The following is a 15,265-nucleotide window of genomic DNA, read 5'->3' as shown; positions in this document are numbered from 1 at the left end:
AAACAAAACAAAAGAGCTTAAAATGAAACCATTTTTTTAAAAAAGGGTGTGGGGGAGGGAAGCAACCCAGTGTCGTAATAACAAAAACTCTAAGTGGAATGTTATTCAGGCTAGAGAGACAAAAAAAAGAAGTCTGGTAGATCAATCAGTGTGCAAGTTTGCTGGATTGATGGGGTTGTTTTGTTTTTGTTTTTTTAGACGCAAACATTTAAAAAAGTGACTTGGGTACAATGAAGTCTTATTAGGATTAAGAAGAATATTTCAGGGATCCTCAATCTTTTGTTGTTGTTGTTGCTTTTGTTTTTATGAATTAAAAAAATTATCAGATTTGGTGAATATATTTTATCTTAATTTTCTGTGTGTTGTATGTGTCATGGTCATCCATACAGCTGACTGTTAATGGAAGGTTGGGATTCTAGGTCTCTCTGTAAACACTGTGGTGCACTTAACTTGTGGACTTTTTATACTAAAAACTAGTAGAATAAAGGCTATTTTGAAAATTTGAATAAAGTGACAAAGTTGAATTTAGCTTCTTAAATTCCTGTCCATTCTAATGCTGCAAGTTTTAAAATCGATTTTGCCTTTGTATCTGTTCCTTTGTTCACTGTGCTGTCAGTGTGAAAAAATATAAATTATATGATATAGGGGATGTTATAAATATTGAACACATTTATCGCTACATATTAATGTTAAGTGCGTCATTAGGAAGCCAGTTAGTATGCTTTTAAAAAAAATTAATGCAAGGCCAGTTAAAATCTCCCCCTTCCTTGAAGCTGCTATTAATCTCAGAAAAAAATTGTCATTAGCAGTCATGCATCCTTTCGTTTCTCGGATGACAGCAATGTAGAAAAGATTATTTTCTTTGGGACGGAGTCATGGGAGAGAAAGAGTTAAAACTTTTCCTTTCCACATGCCACAGTTCCAATGGAAATCTTACTCCTGCTTCTGCTGTTAATAAGAATACAGTAAACCAATATTCTTCTAAAAGTGTTTTAAACTGTCTGTAGTCCTGAATGCACTGATATGGAAGTAAATATATTTCACTATTTTCCAAGTATTTTAAAAGATAGCAATCTATTCCCCCTCCGCTTCTGTCAAGAGCTGCTAATGTATATTCTTCCTCTTGCTTTCTCAGCCTTTGACAATATTTGCCCTCATGCAATGCATTACCATACAAATTATTTCATTATTATTCCTCTTGATACATTGGAAGTTTAGGTATTTCCGTTAGCACATGTTTGAAACTATGAATGTGGATGTTTCTTCACAGAACCAAAGGTTTCATGTGCACAGACTCTACATTGCGGAATTATTCTATTATTTATAGAATAAATAAAAAAGCCATTAAGGTATGTGTGAGAAATATTCATATTAAGGAGGTTTCAGCAAAATAACAAGGCAGCCCATTTTTCAGAGCTTTGGAGTTGGTTTGCTTAACTGAAAACAACACCCATAGAGCCATTTCTTGTGACATTAGAAGTTTCTAATGCCTCGCTTCCATGTGTGGAGGGTTGTAACAGCCAAAAAGCAGCTATGTGTGTTATTTTTGGTTTGAAATGGGTTTTATTTTGTTGCTTTACAGATGGTAAGATGTGAAAATAGATAGCTGTCATTTGGGTCAATCCTCACCCTGATGTTTTCTTTCCTATACCAGATAGCAAACGGGGGTTAAGAAGTGCCTATCTGCCTATTCTAATTGTAGATAATTAGAATTGGACAGAATGATGACCACTCTTCATTGTAAGGGTTTCATCACTGCAATCCATAACTTGTGTTGTTGCCAGCAAGGTATAGAACTCCTCATTCACTACTCTCTTTACGACAGAGTTCCCCACATATATAAACAAAACTTACTAATACCGCTTTAATTCCATGAGTAAAAGAATGACAAACCTAAAACCTTTGTTTATTTAAGTTAGGACAGTCTAAAACATGGCAGCAGTCCGGAATCTTCTATATGAAGTACTCTTCTTTTTCACGTTTATAGGGGAAGTCTTCCATTTGGACTGATCCCTCTGGATCTGCTTCAGGTTGTTCATAAGTGTGATAGTTGCCCTTATTTTTGTACAGGTAAATAACGATTATCACAACGACGGAAAGGAGAGTGAGAAAAACCACGGCAATAACAGCTTGGAACAAAATAGAGAAAATAAACTGTTTAGAGCAGTTTAGAGCTTTTGAGCAGATCTAACAGAGCAAACAATTGTTAGTCTGAGAATAAGCTTCTATCTTACCTGCTTGTTTCTCTGTAGCACAGACCCCCACCCTTTCCCTTTACCATTTTATCTGCCATTATAGTTGTTGCCAGAAAGGTAACAGTTGAAAACAAAAACATAAGAGTTCATTTAGGGGAGCTAATGTTAATAATGGTTAGAACTATAGCAATCTCGGGACCCCAAAGCCTTTTAGGCTGAGTGCCTTTCTATGACTCTAAATGGTAAAACAAGATTAAAAGAATTGAAGCAAAACAGCACTGAGTGATGGAAGAATTTATGAAGGGAGGAACCTAGCACCCATTCCTTACAGTTTATTTAAAAGTAATTTATGCTCTTAGACCCGTCTTTCTCAAGCTCAGCAACTTTAAGCTATGTGAACTTCAACTCCCAGAATTCCCCATGCTTTAATATATGTATGCAAGATTTTAGACAACATGGGAATCGGATCAAAATCCTGCACATGCCTTGTGATCTACCTTGAGCTCCCACTGAAGGAGTGGACACACAGCGAATGGATCTCATCAACAGTCTTGCTTGTTTTTCTGTTCTTGCACCAACCTCGCCTTTGCCTACTAAACCCTGCCAAGTCATATTCTTCCTGAATCTGCAAGCCTTCACTTTTCATATTTATGCACGGAAAGGTTATATAGTTTCCATAACAATACAAATGCTGAAATTGACAGGCTGCAGGATTCTGGCCCTCTTTTAAGAATTGCAGCCCTGATTCGACAAGAGACTTAACTTCCTATCCTTTCATGGGATGATAATGTGGCTCCTTCAGAGGTTATATGGAGAGCAGCAGAAGAGGCTTCTAATGTGACCATCCCTTGAATGAATTCTCTGCCCAGATCTGTATGCCTGATCCTCTACAAGCAGGCAGTATAGATACATTAAATGCGACAATATGGCTTGAAAACAGTGGTAGTCAAGGTTTCAGCACTTGGGTAAAGAAGAGAAGGCTGTTGCATAATATCTCCATGTACTAGATGGGCGATATTGTTCCCCTCTAGAACTGCCTAACCATTTCTTTTTGAGTCAAAATAGGCAACCCATACACAAGTGGCAGAAGCCTGCCTTTGAAGAGGGAAGTTGGATGACTTTAAGGAAAAAAAAGCATAGAGCAAGGATGGAAATGGTCATTGCTCCTGGGATCATTACCCTCAAAAACACTACCAAAAAGGAATGGTATGACACCTTGCATATCGGGAAATAAAATGTGCTAAGTGGGTAGTCTTAGCTAACCTCAAGGGATAAACAAGACCAGCATCACACTCTTGTCTTAGAATGCCCCAAAGTGTACATGCTGTGCATAGGTGGTATTCAGCCAGTTCTGACAGGTTCTGGAAAACCGGTAGTGGAAATTTTGAGTACTTCGGGGAACCAGCAAATAGGCTGGCCCCGCCCCTACTACCTCCCAGCTGGTCTTCTTTTGTTGCCCTGAACAGGAGAACGGAGCTGGAAAGCAGGTTAGTGGGATTGGGGGGGAATGGGGATTTTATAGTAACCTTCCTCTGCCATGCCCACAAAGCCACGCCCACAGAACCAGTAGTAAAAAAATTTGAATCCCACCACTGACACTGTGCATGAATATGTACATGTGTACCGTGCACGTACTCATATACAATGAGCCACTGGCTGAAAAAAAAATCTGCTCTTGTGTCAAAGATACTCAGGTCTGATCTGGGAATGCCTCCTAATACATAGGATACAGTGGCACTTTTATCACCTGCCATTCTATGCTGCTGGCTTTACCATTAGTGCTTTGGAGCTACGTTGGAGCGCACCCCATAGTTAACTCTGGACAGATCATGGATAATACCTCCTATAACAGCCATATTGGCATCCTCTGGGGATGTAGGCGTGTTCATCTTCTTCATGAACGGACTGGTCAGCATCCCTTCATGGAAGAGAAAAGAGGGAGACATCAATATAGCAGCAGAGGGTGCACTTGATTTGAACCAGGAAGTCCACACTCAAATTCCTTTCTATCATGAAAATGGAAGAGGGAAAGGATGACGTTGCAACAGGCTCCCCCTGCCTGTCCCCACAATTTTCAGGTTAACCTACTTCCCAGAGCTATACTGACAAGAACAGCAGGAAGGCGCAATGATTTCCTTGGAGAAGGAATGAGAATATATACACTGTTCTAACACATATACTACATCTTCCAGAAGTAGGCATGCATGCATCCTGCACATGCGCGTGCACACACACACACACACACACAGACTTCTTTTCTAGGGGGAAAAAGTGTGCGCTAAATTATTGAAGCATAATATGCAGCAACAATTGCAAGGTGAGAGCTTAAAATGATTAGGGACAAGTACCTTTTTAAAAAAATAACTGGCCAAACTGCAAGGGGAAGAAAAGTGCCGCTGAAGCTGCTGGAAGAGTTGCTCAATAAAAGCCTTCAACCCTTGGCTCCAGTTACAAAGCAGAAACAGGTCTGTTCTGTAGTGTTTCAGGGCTTAGGTAATCAGGCTTACTCAGTGAATATCTAATAATGTACAACAGTGGAAGTGCCAGCAGGAACAAATGTTCTGCCAGCAGCTCATTTCTAAAGATTTCTCAGACTTGCCAGCTATTCGGGAGCCAAACTCTTTGCAAGAATGTATGACATCGAGGGATCTTATCATAAAGGCCTCTGAGCCAGACCAATGTTTTCCAGGCTGCAGATAACAACCTATTCCTTCCAAACTGTGGCCGAGTCCAAGGCATCCAACCATATACACACCTCACCCTTTCCTCCCATTTCCCCTGCTGCAAAATTGAATTATATTTGTGAAGCATTAAATTATACCCTCTCCATCCTGTCAAAATCATCAGTAGGCACAAACGAAAACATTATGCATGACAGCAACCTATCTAATGTCTGGTTAGCTAAAATTGATGTGTGGAATTATGCCTTTTGATTCTGTCCCTTGCAAAGGTCCCTTTCTAGATTATCCAGCATTTTCACCTGGGCAGAAATGAACATCTGTTTAACAATACACAATGTTTAGACTATGTATGTACAACATGCTAAGCTAGCATTTGTTTAACTTGATTACTTTTTTAACTAGGTGAAGTTTATATCCAATTTAAGCTGTAACCCATAGTTTATAAATCACACTGACCAGTTTTAAAACAATACAAATAAGCAAACCTAATTTTGACTTGAAATCTGTCTTGGAAGCAGTCTTGGTTTGGCATCATATGCTAAGCAACAATGTAGTAATCTGTTTAATTGGATCAGTTTATATTCAGTTCATATACTCAGTAAACAATAGTCATGCCAACAATGGTTCAGCATGATGTGAAAACCTAGGTTGTTTAAGAAACATTTATTTCCAAATAAATAGGCTGCTCTGAAGAACTCTGAGCTTTTCCTGAGACATTAGAATGATTGCAAACATGCTACAACATTACAGCCAGTTCAGCCAGTAATTGTTTGGAGAAAGTTAAATGGAGTTAGAGAAGAAGCAAAAAGGGGAAAAAAGCAGAATGAATAGATGTGTTCCTATGCATGCAAAGCTCACAATCTTTATTACATTTCTCTCTCTCTCCCTCCTCCCCCCCCCCTCTCTGTATTTGTATACATACCAGTGACATGCAGTCAGGGGAGGCAGGGGAGGCAGAGCCTCACCACTGTCATGAAAAAAAATGCAAAAGGAAAAAGGCAAGAGCTGAGGTCAGGCTGAGCTAGTTGCTGCCAGAGTCACCGTGGATGACTCTGCTTAGTGCTTAACTGTTTAAAAAAGCGTCTAAAAAAGCACCCTCTACAGGAGAAGGTAGGAGAACGACGTGCCTCATCTAGTCTGGCGTTTTATGATCACTCGAGCAGAGTTAAGCAAGGGTTAAAAGCCGAAAAATTCCTGACGTAGATGAGGCACGTCGTTCTCCTGCCTCCCTCTGTAGAGGGGGCTTTTTTAGAGGCTTTTTTAAACAGTTAAGCAGAGTACTCCACGGTGACTCTGGCAGCAACTAGCTCAGCTCTTGCCTTTTTCCTTTTACATTTTTTTTTTCTTTTCATGATGGCAGGCAAGAGCAGGGTTGAAATCCTCTCTGAAACAGCTGGAAAAGGTACGTGTGGATCGGAGGGAGGGGGAAGAATTCAAACTTCATCCTTCTGGTGCGGGGCTTTGGTCAAAGGCTGGAGGGAAGTGCTCTCCCTCCCCAAGTGTAGTTTGATTGCAGGCAGAGCCACGTTGTCTTTTCAAACCTGTAATCAGTGAAGCTGGGCTGGATCCTTCCCAGGGCTGGAGAAAAGTGTGTTTGCTCCAGTATGGCTCTTTGACTGACTTCCTGCCTCCTCCTGTGGTCTCCCTGACTCCCTCCAATCCAACTGTGTGTGTGTGTGTGTGTGTGTTTGAGGGGGGGAGGGAGGGAGGGAGGAAGGGAGAAAGAAGGGGAAGGGAGAAGAAAAAGAAAAAGAAAGAAGGAAACTTATTTTGCAAAGTGGAAAAACAAATGCTGTCGCTTTAAATTGTAACTGAGCATGCCTGGCTGTAGAATTCTGGGAGTTGAAGTCCACAAGTCTAAAAAAATTTGTGTCAGTGTCTCACCAGCCATAAACCTCACCGCACGTCACTGATACATATACATATAAAAATCAGATTACTGAACTGCTCAATTCTCTCAAAGAGTGGACTTCTTATTAGCAAAGAAAGAAATTACACTAGAAATAGTAGAAATGATAACATTTGTCTGCCTTTCAAATAACTTTGGGATGCTGAAGCATACTGTGACATTTATTGCTAATTGTTATAGCTACTTGCCAAAGAAGGAACAGTGGGATGGCTACTATCTTAAGATCATGCGCTACTTTCAACATGGATGATACCAGAACTGAATAGAGATTGACATTCTAGTATTGTTTCAGGAATACTGTGACAGAGTTCTGAGATTTTCGTCATTGCAATGCACAAAGAAATGTGCTGGATAGCTATAGATTCGTCCAGCGGAATAATTGTCTTATATAAATCAGCACTGAATCAGTTATTAGATTTGCACACTGCAGTAAGTCAATGCTTCTCAACCTTAACACGTATGGATTTCAACTGCCAGAACTGAATGAATTGAAGTCCAGACGTCTTTAAATCAATCAGATTGAGAAACCCTGTACTAAGCCATTATTTGATTTACTTGGTTTCCATTTTGGCAACCCTAACCCTAATCCTAACAGCAGCAGTGATTTGCAAACCAGCCTTATTATGAACATAGCCTGTTTTGCCTCAGTCAAGAAACTATGATTAAAAATCATGGCTCAGTACGGGGTGATAATCTAATAATTTATGTATGAATCAAGTCTAATGAGAACAGAGGAAATACCAACTAAATGGGCTACAATCAGTATAAAGTATGAGACCTCCCTTCCCAGCAGCAAAGAACCTTGACAGAAACACTGCTTCCTTATGTTTTCAAAGATAAAAGAGGAAGGAAATTGACCAAAACCAAGCATTTCTCTAAATATTTTTACACATGGAAACATCTACATTCTTATCATTCAAGGAAGAGGCTCACAATTTACGCTAAACAATAATGTAGCTTCCTTGATCTGGGTTTCTAGTAGAAGCCATGGTGGTAACAAAAATCTGAAGTAAGCCATTGTGCAAATGTTGTGAATTACATACTGGTATACTGCAAAATGTCCACAGAATGTAATTTGTGACCTTTAGGTGCTGATAGTAAAGGTAAAGATTTCCCCAAACATGCATTCTAGTCGTTTGTGACTCTAGGGTGCGGTGCTCATCTCCGTTTCAAAGCCAAGAGCCAGCGCTGTCCGAAGATGTCGCTGTAGTCATATGTCTGGCATGACTAAACACTGAAGGTACACGGAGTGCTCTTACCTTCCCACCAAATTGGTCCCTATTTTTCTACATGTTTTCGAACTGCTAGGTTGGCAGAAGCTGGAACAAGTAACAGCAGCTCACTCCATTACATGGCGCTAGGGATTCGAACCGCTAAACTGCAGACCTTCTGAGAAACAAGCTCAGCATCTTAGCCACTGAGCCACCGCATCCCTTTAGGTGCTGATATCCTTATTGTTGCCTTCCCCTTGCATGTATGTCCAGGAAAACATGTATCAAAGCCATACAGCTTGTACACCATAGGTGGTCTATTATCTTGTCATCTATAATTGATAAACCTGAGGAATACTGCACAGCCGAATAGACCATTCTCTCTAAATACTTCAGCGTTCACTTTTCTGAATTCAAATTCTGAGAATGCCAGAAGCAAACCGGTAAAGCAACATAGCAACACCCACACAGACAGGCAAAACCTGGGACTTTTGGTCTAGAGACTGCATTGAGAATGTTTGGGAAGAAAACAGTGGCATGCCTTCCTTGTGGAGCAAAGATTTAGGACAGTGGTTCCCAAACTTGGCAACTTTAAGACTTGTGGACTTCAACTCCCAGAATTCTCCAGCCAGCTCTGCTGGGGGTTGAATTCTGAGGGTTGAAGTCCACAAGTCTTAAAGTTGCCAAGTTTGGGAACCACTGATTTAGGACATAAGCAAATTTAGGTGAATTGAAAAAAAAGTTCAGCATATATTTATAGGATAAATCTTAGCACTCTCTGCCTACGCAACAGCAGCTGTCATTACTGAAAAAGGATTTCCATTCCAAACGTTGATATTTATTGCTCAGTAGGGTGAACTGGGCTCAAATTCAGAAGCTTGCCATTGGAATTGGGTTTCTTTAATTATGGGCAGGCAGACTTACGCTTTCTGATTGTGGCTTCTGTTGACCATAATTAGTTTAGTTTAGTTTAGTTTTATTGAGCTTGTATGCCGCCCACTCCCGAAGGACTCCGGGCGGCTTACAATAAAACAAGGGAGGGGGGGTAATACACAAGACAACATATTAAAATATACAACAGTCACAATTTCCGAGGGGCTGGATATTTCGAAAGCCCCCCAGTTCCGAGGGGCTGGATATTTCGAAAGCCCCCCGGCCTGCTGGAGCAGCCAGGACTTAATGGCTTTGCGGAAGGCTGGGAGGATAGTGAGGGTCCAGATCTCCACGGGGAGATCGTTCCAGAGGGCTGGAGCTGCAACAGAGAAGGCTCTCCCCCGGGGAGTCACCAGCCGACACTGGCTGGCAGATGGGATCCGGAGAAGGCCTAATGGGACATATGCTAACCTTCCAATATTTAATCAGGTTTTTTTTAATCTGCATATCCTCAGAAGTCTTAGGGAATTGAATTCCAACTCCAGGGAAATGTTAGTTCCATTGGTTAGAAGTATGTTGGTCAGGACTCCAACTGAGAAAATCTGTATCTTGTTCTCTTGCGCTCTGCAATATTGATATTAGTAAATCACATAACTTTATTTGCAGTGGCAAATTTTAAAAAATCAGAAGACTATTTTGCTTAAGTTGCAAATGGTGAAGTCAACTGTTTTGGATTTGCAAGTATTATTTTATCTTATAATAATCTCTCATCACACACAAAATCAAATGGAATGGATCAATGATTTGTAGCTTAGAGTTGAGTATTACAGTATGGTTTATATGCTATATTCAACAAACCATGTTTAAACTCAACTATGTGTTTATGTGGGCCCAATTAGAAGGAATATGTTTCCTGAGTATGCTCTCCTTTGTTTCTCTACAGCCACCTCCACCTCTTGATTTAACAGTGAAAGATAACCATCTTCTCCCCTACTACTACCATAATTTGTTATAAAGCGGCTAAATATGTTAGATATTGTACATATACTTTTAAATCCTATCCACAGGTTCTCAACAATAAAATATTCTGAGTTGCTGAAATCAGAGAGCCTGGGGAAAAATAATTTTCCACATCCGTTGTTTTGGGAATAAGCTTATTCTCCATCCTATACCAGATTAAAACAGCAAGTTTTCCTTTCTCTAAGAATATTTTTATTTTATCATCTCCTTATTCCTGAGCACACTTACCTGTGGCTGATGACGTTGTTGGAGTAGCTTCCATGGCATCACCCTTCTTTGTTAAGTTGTTTTGAATTTTAAAATTGTAAAAAAAAAATTGAAGCTGAGGAAACTAAAAGAAAGAAAACCAAAAGATAATGCTATTATCCACAAAATGCTATCAACAGAAATATATCAATTCATCATTACTGCTGATCATAGTGTGCAAGATGCTATTATGAATAACTTCTTTCTTTCTTTCTTTCTTTCTTTCTTTCTTTCTTTCTTTCTTTCTTTCTTTCTTTCTTCTTCTCCTTCTTCTCCTTCTTCTCCTTCTCCTCCTCTTAAATATCAATCACAGACTGGTAACTTCAGTAATGCTACTTGCATTTTTAAACAAGCTTACTAAAAAGTACACCCCATGGACTTTATTAGCTCCATCAGGTCAACCCTGCAGTTTTCTTGGCAACATTTTTCTTGCCGGTTCCTTTCTTATGTTGGAGAGAAGCTGACTGTCTCAAAGTCACCCAGCTGGCTTCCATGCCTGAGGCAAGACTAGAACTGTTAAGTAATAGCAACTGAATTTCTAAACAGGCTTACTAAGAAGCACGCCCCAAGGAGCACACCCCAAGGAGCTTACTGCTCATTAAAATTTTAAACAATTATTAGCCGTGCAGTTTTTTCTGTGACTTTGACAGGTCACAGAAAAAAAGGGAGGAAGGAGAGTACCGGTTAAAAGCATGCACCAGCACTTTTGAATAGGGACTATAAGCAAATAAACAGTCTGTGAAGTTCTTTTAAAATTGGCAAGTTATCAGAGCAACCAGAAGTAATCACGTCTCTGACTGCTGTATCTTGCTCTGACCGAGGCTTTTAAATTATTTTCAGAAGTAGTCTGGCATGTAATACATTTAGAGCAGGGATAATAAAACAAAGGACCCAAGGGGCTGATTATCATGAAGAGTTAATAACGAATGGAAGAAGGAGTATTTCTAAAACAAAAATGAAAATCAAATGTATCTGTGGGAAGTTATCATCCAGCCCTCTCCCAGAAAAATGAAATATCCTAGGAAATATTGAAAAGGCAGAATATTTCTCTGGATATGAAAAGAAAGAAACATGTTTTAAAAGACAGAATAGTTGCCTGTAGCTTCCTGCCCATCCCCACTGTTAATGGGCCATTAAGAAGGCCAAGCTAGTCCCTTTTACATAATAAAGACTTCTCCACTGCAGCCCCAGGGGGGATGGGAGTAAAGGCATGATAATATTGGCCCTTTACTCAACTGACCACATGGCATCTGAGAACTCATCTAAACCTGGATTCAAAACACAGCCCAGGCCCCAGAGAGTTGCCCCTGCATGTCCCTATGGGAGTCTGACAACCAATCAGAATACATTTCTTACACAGGAACAGGAAACAGAGAGGTGGGACTAAACAGGTTATAAAAAGCCTAGCAAACCCCTCCTTCAGCCCTTCTCTTCTTCTCCACCAACATTGAAGCATGTGATCACCTTTTCTGTTCAGGGCTCAAGCCATGCGGCCCTGTCCAACAATAAACCATCTTTCCAAGCAGCCTCCGTGTCTCCAGTGTCTTTTTCCCCACTTGGAGCCAAGCCCAGAAGGACATTTCTTTCATCATATCAACATGTACGGGCTCACAGATCACAAAGAAAAATTCTATGAGAAATAAGTGGCATAAAAAGATATAGAAATGGGATCCAATGAGAGAACTGCACAGTAGAAAAATTAAGAGAACAGGGCAGTTCTGAGATAAGACAAGGAAAACCACAGCAAGAAGTTATTAGTTTAGGTAAAGGCTAAAAGGTGAAAGCTAAGAGATGAAGATCAGGATAGATGGCAAAAAGCAGTTGACTCATAGAATGATAAAGATGACTGCAGGGAAAAACCCCAACATCTGTTCCAAGAATTCTGCAAAAGGAGGAAAGAAGGGCCAGATCTATTTCCAGACTGAACATTCAGAGTGGGTCACTGGGTTAGGTCACCTATATATTCCACAGGGAAAAGGGAATTAACTACAAGTGAGGATGTCATCCTTTCAAAGGTAAGTGCTTTTTTTAGGTACAGTAATATAGATAAAGGTTTCCCCTGCCAGTCGTGTCCGACTCTAGGGGGCAGTGCTCATCTCTGTTTCCTAGCCGAGAAAGCCACCATTGTCCGAAGACGTTTCCGTGGTCATGTGGCCAGCAAGGCTATACGCTGAAAGTACAGGGAATGCTGTTACCTTCCCATTGATCTCCATTTATCTACTTGCATTTGCATGCTTTCAAACGGCTAGGTTAGCAGGAGCTGGGGCAGGAAAGGGAGCTCACTCTATCATGCGGTACTTGCTGTCAAACTGCCAGCCTTCTGGTTGACAAGCCTCACGACTTCCACCTCTTGATCAGTGGTCATATTTTCTTGCAAAAATAAATAAATAAAGGGCCAATCCCAAAAAGGACTCACTGAATATTTAGGGGGTGAGGAAACGTCCGTTCTGGAGACAGTTATCAAAAGCGATCTAAGAGCATGTGGATTGACTATGACTGGGTTCATCCCAGACATTAACTGGGTCACACATTTAGCCCACTGTTTGAGCTCACACCCAACCTATACAATAAACGTCAGGGGCTAGAATGTTTTTACGGGTTAAGCCATGCACACTTAGCCTGTTGTGCAAATGCAACCACTGCCCTAGTTAAGCGTGCTATGCGAAGCCAGCCTATAATAAATGACTCAGGGAGGGCAGAAGCATATAAGACACTAGCCCTATCTGTAGGCCTCTGCAGGGCTATTTTGGTTCAATGGTGGCTGGATCCAGTTTGGTAGGAAGTGGAGGCAGAGAAGAGCAGGAGGGACCATAGGAGTAAGAAGCTTCACTTACCGCCTGGTCTTGTTTCCTCTTGTCCCCAAAACCTCAGAACTGCCGAGGGATCCTGTCGAGCCCCATCCAAGGCCTAGATTAGCCAGACAAATGCACACCAGAAGCCACACCTTCTGGTCCGGGCCTAGGAGAGAGGAGGGCAGGAAGTTAGGAGCAGGAAGATTGGAAAAACTGATCATCAGGCCGCTGCTGCAGAGCTTTAAGAAACAAACTGTGCTTGGTGTGTCATGAAAATAGCAAGACCACAAAGCTTCATTGGAAGTACCGATCTCGTAATATATCACAGGACAGCTTGAAAGGGGAACTAGCTTGAAAGGTCTTTTCAAAAGACATTGTATGTGAAATGGAATCTGGAACGGCAAGATTAGCTTCCTTCCATTCATCATTTATCCATGTTAATTTTTATTTCCATATTTCACATGTTTGAAAGGCATCCCCATATGTGAGTCTTAAAACTCATCACTTTTTAAAAATGATATATTAGAGAGTGTGAGTGTGTGCAACACGAGGCATACTCCCTTCTGTTGGACATTTTATCCAGCACCAATAACCACAATGAACCCAGAATAGTTTGTGATGCTACTTAATGGTCATTTTGGCATGGAAGACCATTTTTATTTTCTGAGATATTTTAAGTGCAGTTTAAACAATGCTATGCTGTAAGGAATAAATAGCCATATGCCTTCTAATGCTTCATTTAAGTATTACTTAATGTAATTACTTAAAATGCTTCATTTTGTTTACATTTTAGTTGTTTTATTCATTTTTGTGAAACACCATGAGAATACGATCAAGGGATAATTTAAATATACTAATACGGTAGTAAATTAATACAACATTCACAAGTTACTTTGATGAGAAGAATGGTTCGAAAGAACACATGAAGCCATTCTAAGAATTTCTGTAGCGTCAGACAAAATCATATCCATAGACTATAAAAATGCATGCCAGTTTACGGTAATTATGCCATTGCTAATTGTAGCTAAAGAAAGCCACAAATGATATTTTTATCTTCCTGAAGAAGGCAGCCACTGGTTCTGTGGCTTGGATCAGGATTTAAAGCTGCTATTGTTTGCTTTTAACACCACTGTTCCGTTAACTCTCCAGATTGGTAAAATTTGTCATCCCTTTTTATCTAGAAAATGACATGGACATTCTTCATCACCTCTGAGATCGTGTCTTATGAAGTGAATGACATAAGAGAGATGGTGGACATGAAACCTTGGGAAATAAACAATGCATTAAAGTCCAGTGAACAATTAAATCTAAAAGAATCTTAAAATGGAGTATTAGTATTAATAAAAGAAAACCAAAGCAAATTGGTCTATAATATTTTACAAGTTATATGTAAGGCGTATAATCAAGTTGTTTCGTGTTGTGCAAGGAAAATTTATTCTTCGGTACAGAAATCTTGTTCACAGGAAAAATGCATATTATGCTCATTCAGTCTTCAGGCCCTTCCTACCAAAATCAGGAGATTACTGATTGCTTTTTACATGCATGATTGATGCATGATCTATTTAAGTTATACTATCGCCGATATAACCCTCACCACCTAGTAAGAAATTACACTCCGGTCTGAGAAAAACCACAGTGCAAATTTAAACTGGTTATTCATTTTTTATTAGCGGTATATATTAATTTTCCTTTATACTTATCCTAATATTTGACCAATAATGCCTTTAGTATTCCTCAAAACAATTCTCATTGTGTAGAGTGTAGAGTTGCACATCTTTGAGGAATTAGATACACTTTTTACTCTGCTATTGGATTTCAGATTATCTGGTAAAAATATAAGTCACATATTTCATAAATGAAGAACAATGTGCCAGCTGCCATTCTGTTTGGGTTGCTAGATTACAAACATCTGGAGTCAGAGTCCTCTACTCAAAGATTGGTGCTACTAAGTGTTCTTATCACTTAGTGTTCTGTATTAAGAATAGAAAAATATGGAAGACAAATTAAGTTTGGAAACAATCATCCTCCCACCCTATCCTTGATTGAGATTGTGAAATTATAGTCTCATCTAGAAGCAGAGCAATCCACCATTCCCAGTGGTAGGAGGAGGAACTGCTACTCAAGACTAGTTGAGACTTTACCCCACATAAATGTTTCCAGTCCTATCATGGTCCCCTCCTGTTAAGCTTCTGGACTAGTCACCTTCTGAATATCATTCTTGGGATATCCTGCATAGGCAATTGGTAAGAAAACAAGAGAGAGACATTTTGATATAATGGTTAAGGCTCCAGGCTGGAAACCAGGAAGTCATGAATTCTAATCCTACTTTAGGCACCAG

General features: G+C 40.0%; 1 protein-coding gene across 1 annotated transcript; it reads right to left on the bottom strand.

Annotated features, from left to right (window-relative positions):
• Positions 1-1,924: 1,924 nt before the first annotated feature.
• On the bottom strand, positions 1,925-10,199 carry SMAGP (small cell adhesion glycoprotein). Its single transcript, XM_032212112.1, has 3 exons — positions 10,118-10,199; positions 4,036-4,113; positions 1,925-2,129 (listed from the first exon to the last, which is right to left on the bottom strand). The coding sequence occupies exons 1-3, from the start codon at positions 10,149-10,151 to the stop codon at positions 1,954-1,956; spliced, it is 288 nt and encodes a 95-aa protein (XP_032068003.1). The 5' UTR covers positions 10,152-10,199; the 3' UTR covers positions 1,925-1,953.
• Between the last annotated feature and the right edge of the window lie 5,066 nt (positions 10,200-15,265).

Source organism: Thamnophis elegans, chromosome 2 (assembly GCF_009769535.1).
Source record: "Thamnophis elegans isolate rThaEle1 chromosome 2, rThaEle1.pri, whole genome shotgun sequence".
NCBI classification, from domain to species: Eukaryota; Metazoa; Chordata; class Lepidosauria; order Squamata; family Colubridae; genus Thamnophis; species Thamnophis elegans.
This window is presented reverse-complemented; position numbering and strand designations above follow the sequence as displayed.

Coding starts and splice junctions, on each gene's coding strand:
- SMAGP (XM_032212112.1), bottom strand. CDS start 10,151: ATGGAAGCTACTCCAACAACGTCATCAGCCACAG. Junction 4,114..10,117: donor AACAACGTCATCAGCCACAG/GTAAGTGTGCTC, acceptor TCTTCCATGAAG/GGATGCTGACCAGTCCGTTC. Junction 2,130..4,035: donor CAATATGGCTGTTATAGGAG/GTATTATCCATG, acceptor TTTTGTTCCAAG/CTGTTATTGCCGTGGTTTTT.